Genomic DNA, 18,579 nt, shown 5'->3' with positions numbered 1-18,579 from the left:
AATTTCGCAGTGTTTTACTATGTATTAGTTACTGTTCTGAGCCATTTATATGTGTTCTTTTACAAATCCTCACAACAGCCTTCAAAGGAGGTACTGCTTTGGCCCCATTTTGTAGATGGGGCAATGGAGACTTAGAAGACTTTGAATGGCTGGTGGAGTGGCTCAAGTGCTAGAGTGCTGGCCTAGCAAACATGAGGCCCTGAGTTCAAACCCCAGTACTGGCCACCCCCCAAAAAAAGTCCATAGAAGACTGAAGCTTGCCACTGGTTCTACTTGGGAGACATAAGTCCAGATCAAAACCCAGCTCTGACTGACATGCATATGCTCATAACCATACTCATTGCTTAATATATTTTTCCTTTTCTACTGAAGGGAAAATTAGTATTTTGGTTTTGTTTTATTTTGTTTGTTTTTTACTGTTACTAGGGTTTGAACTCAGAGCATTATGCTTGCCAGGCAGGTGCTCTACCACTTGAGCCATGCCTCTAGCCCTTTTGTTATTTGGTTATTTTTGAGATAGAATCTCACATTTATGCCCAGGCTGACCTGAACTGCAATTTTTCTGTTTATGCCAGGTGACAGGCATGGGCCACCATGCCCAACATTTTATTGGTTGAGATGGGGTCTCATCAGCTTTTTGCCTGGGCTGGCCTCAAACTTCTGTCTTCCAATCTTCAACTCTTGAGTAGCTGAAATTACTGATGTGAGCCACCTTGTCTGGTGGGAAATTTAGTATTTGAAATGTGATGAACCTTTGGTGGCCTCTAAGAATGAAAACAAGATTGGTAACTTTTGTTAGGCTTGGTGGAATAGATGGGGGATAGTTGCAAAGTAATTTTTTTTCATGTGAATTAGAAAGTTCTAGATTTTAATATTTGTGGCTTTCTTGTTTTTACTGAGGATGCATCACCTAGAGTCCCTGGAGGCTCCCCTCGAACACCAAACAGATCTGTGTCATCCAATGTTGCCAGTGTGTCACCCATCCCTGCTGGGTCAAAAAAAATTGATCCGAACATGAAAGGTATATGTCTCTGGAAGAAAAGAACACAATACATTTTAAAAAGAAAAAAAAGAATCTATGAAAACTCCAACCTAAATATAGCTTTTCATTCATGTATAATACCTTCAAAGCCTTGTCTCTATAGATATAGTTAACCAGATGATAAACCCTTTTGCAGTGTCTTCTTAATTTATTACTATGTCCTTGGTGAAAGTTTTGTTATATTTAATCTTTCTCCTATGGTAGTCACTGGAGAAATTTATTTTTATACTAGAATAGGAAATCTGCAATTAACATAAAAACATGTGTAAGTTATTTCTGTAGGAATAATTGCTATAAGTGGGATTAGTAGGTAAAAAACTTCGTACACTTTTGTGCCTTTTTTTCCTGAGGTATTGGGGATTGAACTCAGCCTCACCCTTACTAGACAGGTGCTGTACAGCTTGAGCCAGTCCACCCACCCCGTTTTTATGCCTTTTGATGTCTTACAAATGGATTTATTCAGTTTTGAGACAGGGTCTGACTATGTAGCCCAGGCTGGTCTTGACCTGACTACATACCCTAGATTGGCCTCAAATTCTAGATCTTTTTCTTGCATTAGCTTCCCAAGTGCTGGGATTATATGCATGAGCCACCATACCCAGCTATTGTAGTTTTACTACAACCCAATTAGAGTTCTTATGAGCCTTTTCCCTAGTATTTCCCTTCTATTTGTATTTCTCTTATGTGAATCGTATATTGCTGTGCTGTGCCTGTTTATCTCTTGGAATTTCTACTGGTTATCAAATAGGATTGGGTAACTTTTTAAATATTTAAGGCAAATATTTCTCAGCAGTTGTAGATTTAAAGAATCCCTTTCAAAAGGGATACAGTAGCATCTAACATGTTTGTTTAAAATGCTTTTGGCCTAAAAAACATAAGATTCTGATTTTAAAAATTATTTTGCACTTGTAAAATTTGCTGTTTGTTTTATGTGTGAGTACAGTAGACCCTTGGTATCCCTGGGTGTGTGGGTCCAAGGAGACCTCTGTTGAGGAAAAATTATGAATGTTCAGTGTGCATAGAGTTTAATACCATAGTGTAGGTGCTTGATTCTTTTTCCCCATAACACTGCCCAACTTCTGCACTGCTTAACAAATCTAAAATTTTCACTTTATTACTTAAATTAAGTGAATCATGTACTCCTTTTGGCTTGGGAGGATTTTCCTAAATTTTACTTTGCTCTTTGGGGAGGCAGACTTTCTCAGAATTAAAGGCAGGGAAACATTCAGCAGATCGCACAATGATTTAAACACAACCTACGATAACGCAGGACTGATTGAGAGCTTCGTCACATGAACTGAGCTTTGTAATGTGTATGTGGGAATTTAAATTCTTTGTTTTGGAATTCCTTTTAATTTTTTTTTATTTATCATTTAAACCACACATGGTCAAATCCCTTTGTAATAAATTTGCAAATAAGGCCGGCTTACTATAGATGAGAAAGTATGAGTACTCAGCTTCAGAGATCAAAGTACACTTGAATTTGGGACATACAACTCTTAATTTTTAAGTCTATTAGTCTTTTCCTATGTGTGATTGCTATAATGATAACTTACAGAAAAATCAGTATTTTGAATAACTCTTTTTTTTTAACAGCTGGAGCTACAAGTGAAGGTGTCCTGGCAAATTTCTTTAATAGTTTGTTGAGCAAAAAGACTGGCTCTCCTGGAGGCCCTGGTGTTGGTGGTGGTAGCCCCGGAGGTGGGGCTGGAGGCGGAAGCAGTGGTTTACCATCATCTGCCAAAAAGTCAGGTATCATTACTTGGAGCAGGTCATTTTGAACACAGCTTTATACCCCATGAAGTTCACTTATTTAAAGAGTACAATTCTGTGGTTTTAGGATCTTCACAGAGTTCTGAAAACTATAACCATAATCTAATTTAGGACATTTTCATCTCCCCAAAAAGAAACCTCAAACCTTTCCTCTCTCTCTAGCACCCCCAGTTGTAGGCAATTAGTAATCTGCATACCATTCTATGGATTTGCCTGTCTGGACATTTGATGTAAGTGGAATCGTATAGTATGTCTTATTTACCATATTTTTGAGGTTCATTCATGTTATAACATGTATCAGTACTTCATTTCTTCTTATTGCTGAGTAATATTCCATGTGTACACAAGCCAACTTTTATTTGTCCATTGGGTGGTAGTTATGTTATTTCCATTTTGGGACTTCTATAAACATTCTTTAGTTTTGTTTTGTTTTTGTTTTGTGGTACTGGGGTTTGAACTCAGGGCCTCACACTTGCTAGGCAGATGCTATACCTCTTGAGCCACTCTGCCAACCCCTGAGTTCTGGTTTTTTATATCCTTCCCAGCACTGGTTGTTCATTTATCATTCATCTTTTCTCCAGATTCCAAAGTTCTGTGTCTGTTTTCTGTTTTACTGTTCTTATTATCCTTTGCCTTTAGAAACAAAGCAACAAAAATCTTATAAGATTAAAGATAGGTACCAGGGTTGTTTTGTTTTGCTTTGTTTTGTTTTGCAGTACTAGGGTTTGAACTCAGGGTCTTAGGCTTGCTAAGTAGGTGCTCTACCAGTCCTTTTTTTTTCTTTAGTTATTTTTCGGATAGGGTCTTTCTTTTTGCATGGGGCTAGCCTCAGACTTTGATCCACCTGCCTATGCCTCCCATATAGCTGGAATTAGAGGCATGTACCACCATGCCTGACTGGTAGGTACCAGTTTTCCTCTATTTGATAACAGGCTCCTCAATTTAAAATGAGAGCATTTATTTTTAAATTACGAATGTTTATATAACCTTGTATGCTAGACAAAGTTAATGAAAGCTTTGGAAATTTTTAAGTGAAGAAACATTGGTGAAAAGGATTCTTTGGCTATTATCTAAATCTTTCTTTTCCTTCATTGTAGGCCAGAAGCCTGTCCTGTCAGACGTTCACGCAGAGCTAGACAGAATTACACGAAAACCAGTTTCGGTTTCTCCTACAACACCTACGTCTCCTACAGAAGGAGAAGCTTCTTGAAGATACCAAATAAAGCCATTTTTTTCAGTTTTCTGGGATAATGTAAACTTGCCTCTGCCTTTTCCTTCGAAGGTGGAATTAGGGAGCTGGAGTGCTTTTACAGATAACTAAGTTTATGTCCTTTTTTATTTTATTTTACTTTTTTTGGTGGCTGCCCATTTTTATAAGAGGAGATATGCAGAAGAAAATTTATTCTACATTATGTAGAATAGCTATTTGCATTGCCATTTTACATAAGGGTAATTTTGGACTTTGAAAATCTCAAAATTTATAGGTCAGTAATAGAACCATGTGATCATTCATATCTATAGGTTATGTAAACCATGTTTCAGGAAGGACTGAAAACATGAAATTTGGGCATTTGACTGACTTGCAAGTCTACACTTGTTTTAGTTAAGACTATTAAAATCATTTTTTTAAAATGTGTCTTTTGCTGAAAAAGTGATCAATTGTCAATTGACATAAATGTACCAACACATACTGGATATGCTGAGAAAACCATCAGTTAGCATTGTCTCAATCAGTGATCCTGTAAGTTGTCATCAAAATATGATTTGGAATTATTGGCCAAGATGTTTCTTTAACTGAGAAGGAAAGAAAGCACACTACCTAAATGTATAAAAGAAAAATGCAGAGGTTATAAAAATGTAAAGACATAACAGTCTTTGAATTTGTCTTTCTCTCTCTCTCTCTCTCTCTCTCTATATATATATATATATACACACACACACATACATATCTATGTGTATGTGTGTGTGTGTGTGTGTGTATATATATACACACATATATATATATGGCTCTGCCTTAATATACTCTTTTTTGTTTGTGACTTTCAACTATAATCAGTTAATAAAGTATTTATTCTCTGCATTCAGGTTCAAATAACTTGTTGCATTTTCTATATACATATCTGAGTATGTATTTGTTGGCTAAGGAATGTGATTTGTTAGTAATTTGAAAAGTTTGACATAATAATAGGATTACTCAGCATCCTGATCTTTCTCAAAGACAAACTAAAGACTTTTAGTCCAGCATTTTCAGTAGATAAAGATGCAGTCATCATTTAATGGGAAAAAGCTGTTCAGAAGCTTGGTGAAGGCTCTCACATCCAGCTACTCTCTTACAGGCTGACAGTGCCTACTACTAGTTTAGTTTTCAGTGCTTCTTTTAGAACATTCTTAAGAACCAGTTAATCTTTTTATTAAAGTTCTGCTAAAGAACACATCCACATTTGACCTAATGTATCATTTCAGACAGAGGAAAATGGTGACTGGCTTAAATAAGTGTTAGGGTTTGCAATAAAGTGTCCCCCCAAAAACCCTGGGATTGAAGGCTTGGTCCCCAGCGCAATGCCCAGAGGCGAGGCTTTGAGGAAGTTACTGGACCATGAGGATTCTGACCTAATGGACTCATAATTTGATGGCTATATTGAGAAGTGGTGGAATCTAGGAGGTGGTCCCTTGGAGGCATAGGTCACTGGGGTGGGATTTTGAAGGGCATACTTTATCCCTGGTCCCCTTTCTGCTCTTGTCCTCTCTGACTCCTGTTTTCCATGAGGTGAGCCACTTTTCTCCACCATAACAATCTTCCTCACCATGCATGGGTCCAGAAACAGCAGAGCATGTAAGTGAGCCAAAATAAGTCCTTCTAAACCTCACTCCTTTTTCAGGTATTTTGTCAGCAATAGAAAGTGACTAACAGTCTTTTGTTGTTGTTTGTTAAACAAAATAACCCTAGATTTTTCCTACTTTGAAATATAGATTCCAAAGATTTATTTTCAATAGAATGTTAGAAGACAGTACCTCTGTTACCTAGCAATAATCTTTTCACTAAAACTGGACAGGCGTGGTGTGTGTCTTAATTCTAACACTTGGGATTTTGAGACCAGCCTGGGCTACATAGTGAGACCCTGTCTCAAAAACAGAAAAATACTTTAAAATCTGTTTAGTTTTACAATAACATTTGGAATTTGCACCTTATAATTGAATAAAAATGCTAAAAATACACAAGGGTAATGATGTATTTCCATGTGGTTATATTCCTGCCTGGGCATGGAAAATTAATTTTTGAAAACACTTGGTTTTGGTGGTACTGAGCTTGAACTCAGGGCTCTTGGTTCTTGCATTCTGGCGTGGAAGAATCCAAGCAAAACGTGGATGTAAATAAGGTTTATTAAATGTTGGGGGGAGGAGGAGAGCATGGTGAGGCACAGGTGGAGTCTGCAGGCAGAGAGCCTGCTTTTCTTTTTCAGGTGCTTTTAAAACTTAAGCTGATATATCAGAAGGAAGGAACCTGATCTATGGGAAGGGAGGAACCAGGTGATTCTCATCCAATAATCAAGGATTGGGGAGGGGCATGGGTGGTACCCAGCTAGGTGACGGAGTCCTGGGCCATCCCTGGGCAACCTACATATGAGTCTCAAGCTTTCCCTTCTAGCCTGCCTCAAAGTCACACTTCCAGCCCTTATGAAGACATGTTAATCTCATAAAATGAGAAAAACATGCCATTGAAGGAAGGGCTGGTGTGTGTCTCAAGCAGTTGAGTACCTTCCTAGCAAGTGTAAGGTCTTAAGTTCAAACCCCAGTACTGCAAAAAAAAAACCAAAACTCAACTGTAATCCCAACTTCTCTGGAGGCTAAGGAAGGAGGATTTGATGATTGAGGCCAGCCTGGGTAATGTAGTAATCCTGCCTCAAGATAAAAGGATCTGGGAGTCTGTTCAGTGGTAGAGTGCTTGCTGAGCATGTGTTCAGTATCTGAGTTCAGTCTCCAGTACCATGAAAAAAAAATGCCTTTTGAGAGATCTAGTTCAAAAAGCATTCTGCAGTTTTGGTAATGTAGTTTTTTCTAAAGTAGCACTTAATGAAATAAGTGGCACTCATGAAAAAAGATACCAAGTGTACATCATGGTGTACTTTGATGTATCTCTTTCTGTTGTGGTCATGCACACACCAGTTCACTTTTGTGTACATGTGACATTGGACTTTACTGTAAAATCCTCAGAAATTGCTCTGTGTGGGATGTAGAGCCTTGCATTTACTGTATCTATACCTTAAGCCTATTTTTGCAAGGGAATTTTCTTTTTTGGACTGGAGTTTGAACTCAGGGCTTTGTGCTTGCAAAGCAGGTGCCCTACTGCTTGAGTCACACCTCTAGCCCATTTTGCTGTGCTCCTTTTGGACATGGGGCTCACAAAATTATTTGCCTGGGATGGCTTCAAACTACAATCCTGCCTATCTCAGTCTCCCAAATAGTATTACAGATGTGAGCCTCAGGCGCCCAGCTGGGTATTTGTGTTTTTTAACTAACTTTTTTGTTATTAAGCATACTTTTTATTGGAGTGCACAAATACAGAAAAATTATGAATGTATGATTTGAAATATCACAAAGTAATCTCATAACCAAGCACCAAGATAAGAAAGTATTTCCAGCATCCTCAGAAACTTCCAGTGCCCTTCAGTTACTCCCACTGCCAAGAAACCATGCCTAATCTCAAAACCCAGAGGTAGGTTTTGCTTACTTTTAAGCCTTCTATCAGTGGAATCTTACTTAGGCTTCATATTCTTCTGCACCAGGCATCTTCTGCTATCACATGGATGGTTCTTTCATTTTGTTGCATGCAGTGATCATTATTCTCATTATAGCATAATACTTCAATTGTACAAATATGCTATAATTTGTCCTTTACACTACCAGTGGCTGTGTATCAGTTTCCTGTAGCAGGAAGGCAAGGATGGGTGATAATGAGAGAATAATGAGTGCTACAGTGAAACAAAAAACAGATTTGAGTATGTCACCTGGGGCAACACTAGAGAAGGATCACCTCACCCCAGAGGTTAAAATAGCCAATGAAATAATATGTGACCATGTATGGAACAAGCTTTTACCTCCCATTTCTGTAAATTGCTCTAAATGGTATAAGGAAAACCCCTTTTGTTCTTGGGGCTCAGCCTTTGGACTTGAGTACACTGAGTTGCTGCTGGCATGCTTAATAAACTTGCTTCCCAAAAGCTTTAGTGCCCTGTCTCTGTCTGAGCCATCCTGCTACATTTCTGGGGCACTCGTCTGGGATTTGGAGGGCAGTGTTTTCACCTTGTTGCCAGCTCAGCATCTCCAGCCTGCCAAGAGGCCAACCTTACCAGGTGCCACCAGAAGCCTTGATCTTAGGAAGCCTTTCTCCCAGTGAACCAAGGAGGTGAGTTTCATTTGCACAAAGGAACCCAGAAAGGCTTGGGAACCAAACTGGGAAACCTGCTCATCAGACTGGTAAGAAACCAGGTTCAAATTCAGACCTGTCTCAGGAGGCAGCAGGGGACTCTGATCAACTCCCAGAAACAGAGACACTTAAGTAACTGCCTTTTGTGGTGAAACTGTGTCTCTTGGGTTCAGGGAACAGGGTGGAAGTCCTCTGCTGTGTGAGAGTGTAAAAGTGTGAGCCTGAGATGCAGTCCACCTGCGAAGTGAATGTGGAGTCCTGATCTGCAGGGCCATTGCAAACTCATATGGTCCACTGATAGCCCTGACAGGGCCTTTAGTCCAGGGCTTATGTTAACTCACTATGGCCAAGAGACACCTAAATCCCTGTGAGGGGAGCAGCCAGAGACAAACAAAGTGAGTGGTATTATTTGTTTTCCTGTGTGCCAGAGAGGAGGACCCCTTACCTCCTCTCTACAGCCCTTATCCCTTTCATCTCTGTCTCTGTCTTGATGTCTGACAGATGGGAGGAATGGGAGGAGGTCAGAGTAACAATGCTCAAGAACTTTAAGGGGATTTAATGGAGATTACAGGGTCAAGCTGACTCCTGGCAGATATAGGGCCTTCTGTGAAATATACTGGCCTACTTCTGGTGTACAATGGCCCTCGGAGGGGTCATTAGATAAGGTCCTAGTCAATAGAGTTTTTGAAGTGGTTGTAGGGGAACCTGGACACCCAGATCAATTCCCTTATTTTGATTGCTGGCAGGATGCAGTCCTCAGTTGGCCCACATGGCTAAAGCTCCACCTAGAGGAAGCATGTAGGGTCATGGTAGCCAGAGTGGCCACAATTTTCAAGAGCAGGGAAAAATGTAAAAGGCACAGAAACCCATATTAGTGGGGTCCCTGAGGAGACCCCACCCACTTATGTGCCACTGTACCCCCTTTGCCACTGCCTTCCGCCCCTTTGCCTCCACCCTTCAAAGGGGAAGCAGCATCCAATGGCAAAGCCCCAGCAGCAATTATGCCTACAAGGCTAGGCCCAGGAGTCCTTGAGATTGCAGCAACCCCGCCTTCCTCAGGCCCCAGGAACCTCATGCTCACTCCAAGCCCACTGTTCTCACTCCACAGCTCCCTGTAAGATTGATTGCTAGGTTCAACCAGGAACACTTGAACAGTCCCACTATGGGCCTAGCCTTTCCCCCAGGACCCACCACTCTGCAGATGCCCCTGAGAGAGGTCCAGGGCCCAATATATTATGACCATCATGGTCAGATACAAGGAGGAAGGTGAACATTCGTCTACCAGCCCTTCACCACCACAGACCTCCTTAACTGGAAGCACCACACCCCCTCCTTCATGGAGAAGCCTCAGACCCCGATTGATCTAATGCAGCCCATCATCCAAACTCATAAGCCCACCTGGACAGACTGCTGACAGCTTCTTCTGACTCCAATACTGAGGAGCAATGCTGAGGAGCCACCTTGGTGGCTCTAAAGTGGCTGGAAAGTCATGCCCCTGTGGACATTCTAAATGTCCAAACCTATGCTCAGGGCCAGTTCCCCAAGGAGGACCCCCACTGGGACCCTAATGATGACCAAGATTACCAGTGGCTTGAGCGGTGTCAGGAGGCATTATTAGGAGTATGAAGGAAAGAGGGGAAAAGGCTATGAACATGAGTAAGACAACAGAAGTCCACCAAGGGCCAGATGAAGCCCTAGCCAGTTTTATAAGTGACTATGTGAGGCCTTCCACCTGTACACCCCTTTCAACCCAGAGGCGGCCAAAAACCAGAGGATGATTAATGCAACTTTTGTCAGCCAGGCCTGGGGGATGGATGTAAGGCAAAAATTGCAAAAGCTTGAGGGGTTTGTGGGTATGAATGCCAGCCAGCTTCTGGAGTTGCCACAAAAGTCTTTGTCAATCGAGATCAGGAGGCCAAACGAGAGGCCAATATAAAGATGAAAAGGAAGATGGACCTCCTTGCTACAGCTCTAGCTGGACAGGCCAGCTGTGGCAGAGGAAAGGCAATCCCTGTGGGTGGTGGTCAGCACCCCCTGAATGGGCTCACCTAGAGTGAACTAAGGTGAGACAGTGTGCCTACAATTGTCAGAAAGGACACTGGAAAAATGAATGTCCCCAATGGCCCAGGGAACCCCAGAAGGCTTCCCCAGACCAGAGGCAGAGGCCAGGTTATTGAAGGAAAGTATTGACCTGCTTAGGGGAGAAGTGGCCGCTGGGAGGAAGTCATCATTGGACTGGCCACTTTTGAGGATTGTGAGGAGGATTAGGACAGACCAACTCCATTCTACTGGGTCCCTAGAAGTCTATGGTCTGAATGAAGGTAGGGTGCTGTCCTGTTGACCTCTAATGGTGGACACTGGCACTAACCATTTAGTTATAACCCAACCAGTGGGCCCTCTCTCACAGAGACATGCAACCATTGTTGGGGTCATGGGGATCAGACTTGGTGTCCCTTCCTTGTATCTAGAAAATGCAGTCTTGGAAATCATGAAGTAAGGCATGAGATCTCTACCTTCCTGATTGCCCTGTGGCCTTGATGGGCAGAGACTTGTTGTGCAAACTAAGGGCACAGATAACTTTTGACAGCATGGCAGCCTTAAAGCTGAGAAGACCTGAAGCCAAGACCCAACTTTCACGGTTGCACAGGAAGAGGAATGGCAACTCTGTTCCTCTAAAAAAGAGATTCCTGAGCTTCCCTTTAAGATTCCAGGAGTATGGGCTGAGGACAAATACCTCCGGTGGTGATACAATTAAAACCAGGAGCTATTCCTGTTAGCCAGAAGCAATACTACATTCCTTTCAAGGCCCAAATTGGGATCCAAAAGCATCTACCTCCATGCAGTCAACTCAGCAACTGTCACTTTACACCCTGTGGTCCCAAACCCACACACTTTTGGGCCTTTTATCCCAGCTGAGGCAAACTTCTTTACCTGCTTGGACCTTAAGGATGCGTTTTTCTGCATCTGCCTGGCCCCACAGAGCCAACCCATCTTTGCCTACCAATGAGAAAGTCCTAGTACTGGAAAATAGGGACAATTGACTTGGACTCAGTTTCCACAAGACTTCAAAACTTCCACTATCTTTGGGACTGCCCTGGCATCTGACCTAAAGGTTTTTCCAGCTGACCAGCATGGCTACATACTCCTGCAGTATGTAGATGACCTTCTGTTGGCTGGACCAACTCAGGAGGACTGTATGGAAGGAACTCGCCTCCTCCTCTCCCTTTTGTGGAAGACAGGGTGTAAGATTTCCTGAAAGAAAGCCCAGATTTGCTAGGATATTGTCAAATACCTCGGGTTTCACCTGTCACAAGGACAACATAGACTGGTCCCTGAGAGGAAACAGGCCTACTGTTCCATTCCAGCCCCCAAGACCTATCAACTGATTAGAGAATATCAAGGGACTGCAGTTTTCTGCTGGATCTGGATCCCCAATTACTCTCTCTTGACAAAACCCCTTTATGAAGCCACAAAGTGGGGAGGACAAGAACCCATGATATCAGGAGAGGAGCAAGAAAAGGCCTTTTCAGAAATTAAAAGGGAACTCACAAACACCCCTACTCTATGCCTGCCAGATGTGATGAAGGCCTTCTTACTATATGTAAGAGACTGGGGACAGCTGTGGGAGTCTTGACCCTGCTACTAGGTTCCTGGCACTGCCTGGTTGCCTATTTATCAAAGCAACTCGATGCAGTTTTGTGGGACTGGATCCCCTGCCTGAGTGCCCTGGTGGCCACTGACGTCTTGGTGGCTGAAGCAGGCAAACTTACGTTGGGACAAGAACTCACAGTCTGAGTTTACTACTCTGTTTTGAAGTATGAACAAGAAATTCTGGATTTGCTAGAAGCTGTATGGCCCCTAATGAGTAGCAGTCATACACTGCTGAGGCCACCAGAAGGGGAGACAACATCTGTTTGGGGAAACTGAAAAGCTGATAGGGAAGTCAAACAAGCAGTTCTCACAGGAGGACAAATTTCAACTTCACTGACAGCCGTCTTGTTTCCATACTCTTTATCTCAATGGGACCCATGGTATACTTCACAAGAACAGGCTTGCTTTGAGACTGAAGGAGGAAATTTTCTACCAAAAGAATGGTGGAAGCTTGCTGATGATTGTATTGCAATTCGAGAATCACTAGCTCCCACATTTGTCAAACAGTTCCATGAAGGAACTCACTCAGAGCAGATAGCTCTCAAGACCACCATGACCCAGTGTTTTATGTCTCAAATCTCCAGCATATGTGAGAGGTCCACTTTTTGTGCCAAAAACAATCCCCGAAAAGGGCCAAGAGCACCACCCCAAGCGCAAAGTGTTGGAGGAGCTCCTTTTGAAAACCTGATTGTGGACTTTACTGAGATGCCACAGGGCAGAGGATGTAAATATTTGCTGGTGTTTTTCTGTAACTTCTCAGGATGGGTGAAAGCCTTCCCTACTTGGACTGACATAGCCTGGGAAGTGGCCAGGTGTCTGTTAAGGGAAATCATCCCTCAGTTCAGAATACCTGTGTCTATTGGATAGGACAATGGGCTGGCCTTTGTGGCTGAGGTGGTGCAGTGTGGCTAAGGCCTTAGGAATAATCTGGAAGCTGCACACAACCTACTGCCCCCCAAAGAAAGAACACATGAACAGGACTCTAAAGTTGCAATTGGGAAAACTATGCCAGGAGACCCACCTACAGTGGGGTCAGTTACTATCCGTAGCCTTGCTCAGGATTAGGTCTGGCCTCGCCAAATGGACAGGCCTCTCTCTTTTTGAAATTCTTTTTGGGCATCCATCCCCTTTAATCAAGGGCCTGCAAGGGGACCTTAAGGAAATAGGTAACCTCACCCTGAGACAGCAGATGCAGGCCCTCGGGTTGACTCTCTCAAAAATCAATGACTAGGTAAGAAAGAGACTCCCTGTTAGCCTGACAACTACCACACACCCTTATAAACCAGGGGATGCTGTTTGGATAAAAGAATGGAAGGTTAAACCGTTAATGCCCCACTGGAAGGGCCCTTTTGTTGTTGTTTTATCCTCCCCCACCACAGTTAAAGTAGCAGAGGTTGTTCCCTGGATCCACCACAGCTGAATGAAGCCAGCTTCTCTCAAGTGGGAGTGCATCCATGACCCAGCTTCACTGGGCAAGATCACCCTCTGGAATGCTCACACCCTTCCCCAGCAGAACCCCACTTCCCAGAGACAACAGGAGACCATGGAAAATGAGACGTCAGCCCCGCTCTAGTCACTCTGGAAGCTGACTAATCGATGCACAGTGGAAGATTTAGGAATCGCCTATCTCACCTTTGAGGATGAGTCCATTCTGTGTATTCTTCTTGCTAATCTTGGTCAGCTCTCTACCTGGGGACTCCCAGGCTTTGCACTGTGACTCATGTATGTGCGCTACCCAAGCAGGGAGTGCTGTTACCAAAAGTCTGGTTTTCCATACTTACTATTCTTGTGCAGGCACAGTTGTTGGGTCATGCACCCACAACCATGTCACCTACTCAGTGTGCTCTCAGGATGGTCAGTATATCTGTTTTAATCCCATCTATCACCCTCGGGAGCAATAACTAGAGGTTCGAAACTTCATCAGCAATGGGGAGATCATTAGCCAGACACAGGTTTACAACCTCAAAAGGCCAGTATCTGAATACTTTGATGTGTGTGCTGTAATAGCTAAAAACACTGTCTATCGACCTCATGGTATTGGTAACACCTGGGAAGGCCTCGCCTGGGAGAGAACTTATATATCAAATGATAAGTATGTATACCAGGGAGACAACTCTTGGCCGTGTTCTGTAACAAGCTGAAACTACTGCCCATACTGGAGTTGTGTTTCATGGGCTACCTGGCAAAAGGCAGAACCCTCTGCCCTCCTTCAAAAAGGAGTAGCAGCCTCTAACTGCTCCCTTGGCACCTGTGACCCCATAAATTTTACTATACTTAAACCCTCAGATTGGGAATGGGGACTTAAGACTGGTATAATGATAAGTAGAAAGGGCTTGACCCTGGGACTATACTGCACCTCAAATTAGTAACTGCCACCCATGAGAGCTCTTCATACCAGGTCTTGCACTAAAGGAGATACAAAGTGAGTTTCCCATCTCTCCTATTCCTCTTACTAGCTGAGTCCATAACACAAACTCTGAATGTAACCTCATGTTATGTTTTTGGGGGAATGGCTATGGGAGACCATTGGCCATGGGAGGCAAAAGAGCTAAATTTACAAGAGTCCTTTAATGAAGCCACCTTCCCTAGCCTCAGAAACAGTATTTGGCTCCTAAAAACCTCTATCATTGGGAATTACTGTTATCTCCCATCCAAAAGGCCAATTCACCCCAGTAGGGGACATGATCTGCTTGGGACAAAAGTTTTACAATAATACTGCTCAGGAGACTTAGTGGAGGCAGGGCTCCCAATCACACACAGCCCCAGCCGCACCCTCTGGCTAACTTCCCTAAACTTACAATAGCCTGGAATAATCTAAGGTAGGCATAGAGCGGCAGGTGCCTAAGGAGCTATATTGGATCTGTGGGAAACGAGCTTACAGAATCCTTCCCAATGACTGGTTCAGATCCTTTTTTTGGGCACCATCAGGCCTTCTTTCTTCTTGCTCCTCCCTCAGACAAGGTGAAAAATTAGGGGTCTCCATATATAAGGAAAGGGGAAACAGGAAAAAGAGAGATGCCCTACAGATAGCGGACTGGAAGGACAATGAATGGCTTCCAGAGCAGATCATTCAATAATCTAATAATAAAAGAATTGAATGCAAATTACTTATGACAAAATGAAATAAATGAAGGTTACTGTCCATAACAATGCCTATAATTTAGTTAGACCTGGTTGACATAACCCTTGGAAAACTGGTTTTTCTTCAAAGTAGAAGAAGAAGAGGTAGGGGAGAGAAGAGAACACAAGCCTTTTATTTTTTTACATTAACTCTATAATAAGAATCATCCTAAAGATTTTTTACATGCATATGTAAAAAAGGTTTAAATTAGGCATGTCATAAATGTCAATTTAGGCGTGCATAGATTTAAGACCTAAAGAAGATGTAAAAATTAACTAAGTGGCCACAACTGCATTGATTAGTTACTTTTTAAAATTTTTAGGAGCAGATTGAGAAGTGTCCCATTCAATTCTTTTAGGACTCATTTTGGGCAGCTTAACAGCTGAGGCAAGAGTTAATTATAGGAAAGTGTTTTGAGTCATCTCAGTCTCCTATAAGATTTTTATCTCTAATAAGCTAATCATACAATAGCCATACACAAAATTTACACAATGAAACACAAAACAATTACATTAATTTCAAGTGCACTCTTAGATATTGAAGGCTTTAGATTTACCTCTAGAGGGTATTTAAAAAAATTTTAATAATAGTTTACCTTGGGCTATAGTAATTTATAAGCCAAATCTTTAAAATAAATTTAGGGAGCCTAGTCTTGGTATAGTGGTGGCATCCCATATCCTTGTCAGGACAAAGGATACAGGGGGCACGAGGGGATGTACAAGTCCATCCTCTTATTTTATACTAAAAAATTTGTTTTTAAATTAGAATTTGTATGACAGCCTGGGAAAAGGGCAGAGTACAAGGAAAAAGGATTACATCTCCATTGAAACTGGTGATAGTAAGCATGGAAAAGGTAGAATGAATTAGCCCCTCAAAAGTTAAAATTTAGGTAAGGGGCCTAATGAAAAAAATCCAAATGCCTTATTGAATCTGTAGCAGAATTCAGGAAGGCTGCCCTTTTGTCTTTTAGTTTATGCCATAACCTAGAAAACTGAGATTTTAATTTTAAATACATGGGGCATTTTAGATAGAAAATTAAAATTCTGTTGTTGGTTTTTCCAGCCTGTGCTCATAAGAGGCTGAGGTTGCAGGTCCATCATCCCAACTGCATGGTGCCTTGGCCAGGAGAGCAAATAGATTTCACTATAGGAGGGTTGCTTTCTGCTTCCTACCTCCAGCCGCCATCTTGGAATCCTTCATAGTTCAAGTTTAAAACTCCCTCCCTCAAATGGGGAATCCTGGGGACCAGCAATGACCACATGAAAATAACAGGCGATAAGAGATTCCAAGATGGCGGCTAGAGGGAGGAAGCAGAAAGTGTGCCTTCTAAAGTAAAATCGTGGAGAGACGCTGGAGATACACCTTACAGGCAAAACCACCGAGAAGAGGCAAAACTTTGACCATTCCACACCTCCAGCCTGCGCAGAGCATCTCCACTTCACATTAAATGGAGAAATCAGGAGGGTCCTACGCCACCGCCAGATGGCAGCACCAGACGGCTTGGGAAGACGCAGACCACAAGGTGAGCTAAGTGGCACATGGTTCTCCCACAGACAACCCTGGGCCAGATCAGCATAGCCCCCTGGACAGACCGACCCCCACCCAGGGATAAAAGAAAAACTGAGTAATAAGCAATAATAACAATAAAGACACGTAGCAAAGAGGGCGGGGTGCCCTGAGCACTGAAGAGGGGGAGGAGAAATCCCTCACAGAACTGTAAATAAACAAGCCGGGCCAGAGAACGCAGGAGCAGCAGCACACACCCAGCAATCAGGAGCGGGAAAGCTTGTAAAAGCAGGGGTGGGAGGAAAACTCCACAGGAGAGGGGGGAAGACCCACTTCCCACGTGAGCAGGCCAGAGAAAGTGGGTGCAGTGTTACTTCCCCCAGTGTGCTTGGAAAGGGGAAAGCTTGTAGCAGCAGCTCCCGCACAGGAGAACTCTGAGTAAGCAAAGCCTGCTGGGCCAGGTGAGTGTTAAGCTCACCCCAGAGATCTGCATAAATAAAACCACCAGCAACAGCAGGCTGACAGCAGCGGGCAGGCAAGCCACAGCTGCAGATACCATTCTCAGAACTGTCTCCAGACTCTTTTTTTTTTCTCTCTTTTTCTCCCTACCTTTGATGAGAGAACAACCGAATTACACCTGCATGCTGAAAAACTTACTGCATTTGAACTTGGGACACTTTGTGGGGTTTTTTTTGTTTTGTGAAGTTTTGTTTTATTTTATTTTTCCCCTTTGATGAGACAACTACAGAACAACATCTGAGGCACCATCTCCAGGATTGGAGGCTGAGGGATGAACACCAAAATTATTAAGACTGAAACTTTATTGCATTTGAACTTGGAGATTTTTCTATATATATATTTTTTTTTCATTTATTTATTTTTATTTTTATTTATTTATTAATTATTATTTTCTATCCTCTCTCTGTCTCTCTAATGCCTTTTCAGCTTATGGTTGATTAGTACACTGTCTCTCCCTATTCATTGCTTAATGAACAATGGGTCATTGATGAAATAAAAGAGGAAATTAAAAAGTTCCTGGAAGTCAATGAAAATGAACCTACCGGAACCTATGGGACACAGCAAAGGCAGTCCTGAGAGGAACGTTTATAGCCATGAGTGCATATATTAAAAAGACTGAAAGATCCCAAATCAATGACCTAATGATACATCTCAAGCTCCTAGAAAAACAAGAACAAGCAAATCCCAAAACAAATAGAAGGAGAAAAATACGCTGAAATCAATGAAATAGAAACCAAAAAAACCATACAAAGAATTAATGAAACAAAAAGTTAGCTCTTTGAAAAAAAAAACAAGATCGATAGACCCCTGGCAAACCTGACTAAAATGAGGAGAGAAAAAACCCAAATTAATACAATCAGGAATGCAAAAGTGGAAATAACAACAAACACCATGGAAGTCTAGGAAATCATCAGAGACTACTTCGAGAACCTATATTCAAAGAAATTTGAAAATCTTAAAGAAATGGACAGATTTCTAGATACATATGATCATCCAAAACTGAACCAAGAGGAAATTAATCACCTGAATAGACCTAAAACACAAAATGAAATTGAAGCTGCAATCAAGAGTCTCCCCAAAAAGAAAAGTCCAGGACTTGATGGAGTCTCTGCTGAATTCTATCAGTCCTTTAAAGAAGAACTGACACCAACACTCCTTAAACTGTTCCACAAAATAGAAAGGGAAGGAAAACTGCCTAACACATTTTATGAAGCCAGTATTATACTTATCCCAAAACCAGGCAAAGACACCTCCAAAAAGGGGAACTATAGGCCAATCTCCTTAATGAACATTGATGCAAAAATCCTCAAGAAAATAATGGCAAACCAAATTCAACAACACATCAAAAAGATTATTCACCACGACCAAGTAGGCTTCATCCCAGGGATGCAGGGGTGGTTCAACATATGAAAATCAATAAATGTAATAAACCACATTAACAGAGGCAAAGACAAAAACCACTTGATCATCTCAATAGATGCAGAAAAAGCCTTTGATAAGATCCAACACCATTTCATGATAAATGCTCCAAGAAAACTAGGA

At 42.1% G+C, this 18,579-nt stretch overlaps 1 protein-coding gene across 2 annotated transcripts in view; it reads left to right on the top strand.

The window, feature by feature from the left end:
- Positions 1 to 4,895, top strand: part of Dync1li1 (dynein cytoplasmic 1 light intermediate chain 1) — a 41,356-nt gene extending 36,461 nt beyond the window's left edge. For both annotated transcript variants that reach the window (XM_020162354.2, XM_074074062.1), the window contains 3 exons: positions 901 to 1,021; positions 2,639 to 2,794; positions 3,913 to 4,895. In XM_020162354.2, coding sequence (XP_020017943.2) covers positions 901 to 1,021; positions 2,639 to 2,794; positions 3,913 to 4,025 — 390 coding nt within the window. In that variant the 3' untranslated portion in view covers positions 4,026 to 4,895. The remainder of the gene's footprint in view (positions 1 to 900; positions 1,022 to 2,638; positions 2,795 to 3,912) is intronic.
- The last annotated feature ends 13,684 nt before the right edge of the window (positions 4,896 to 18,579 follow it).

Source organism: Castor canadensis, chromosome 5 (genome assembly GCF_047511655.1).
Source record: "Castor canadensis chromosome 5, mCasCan1.hap1v2, whole genome shotgun sequence".
Classification (NCBI taxonomy): domain Eukaryota; kingdom Metazoa; phylum Chordata; class Mammalia; order Rodentia; family Castoridae; genus Castor; species Castor canadensis.
Note: the sequence above shows the minus strand (reverse complement) of the source record. Positions and strands in the feature narration are given on the sequence as shown.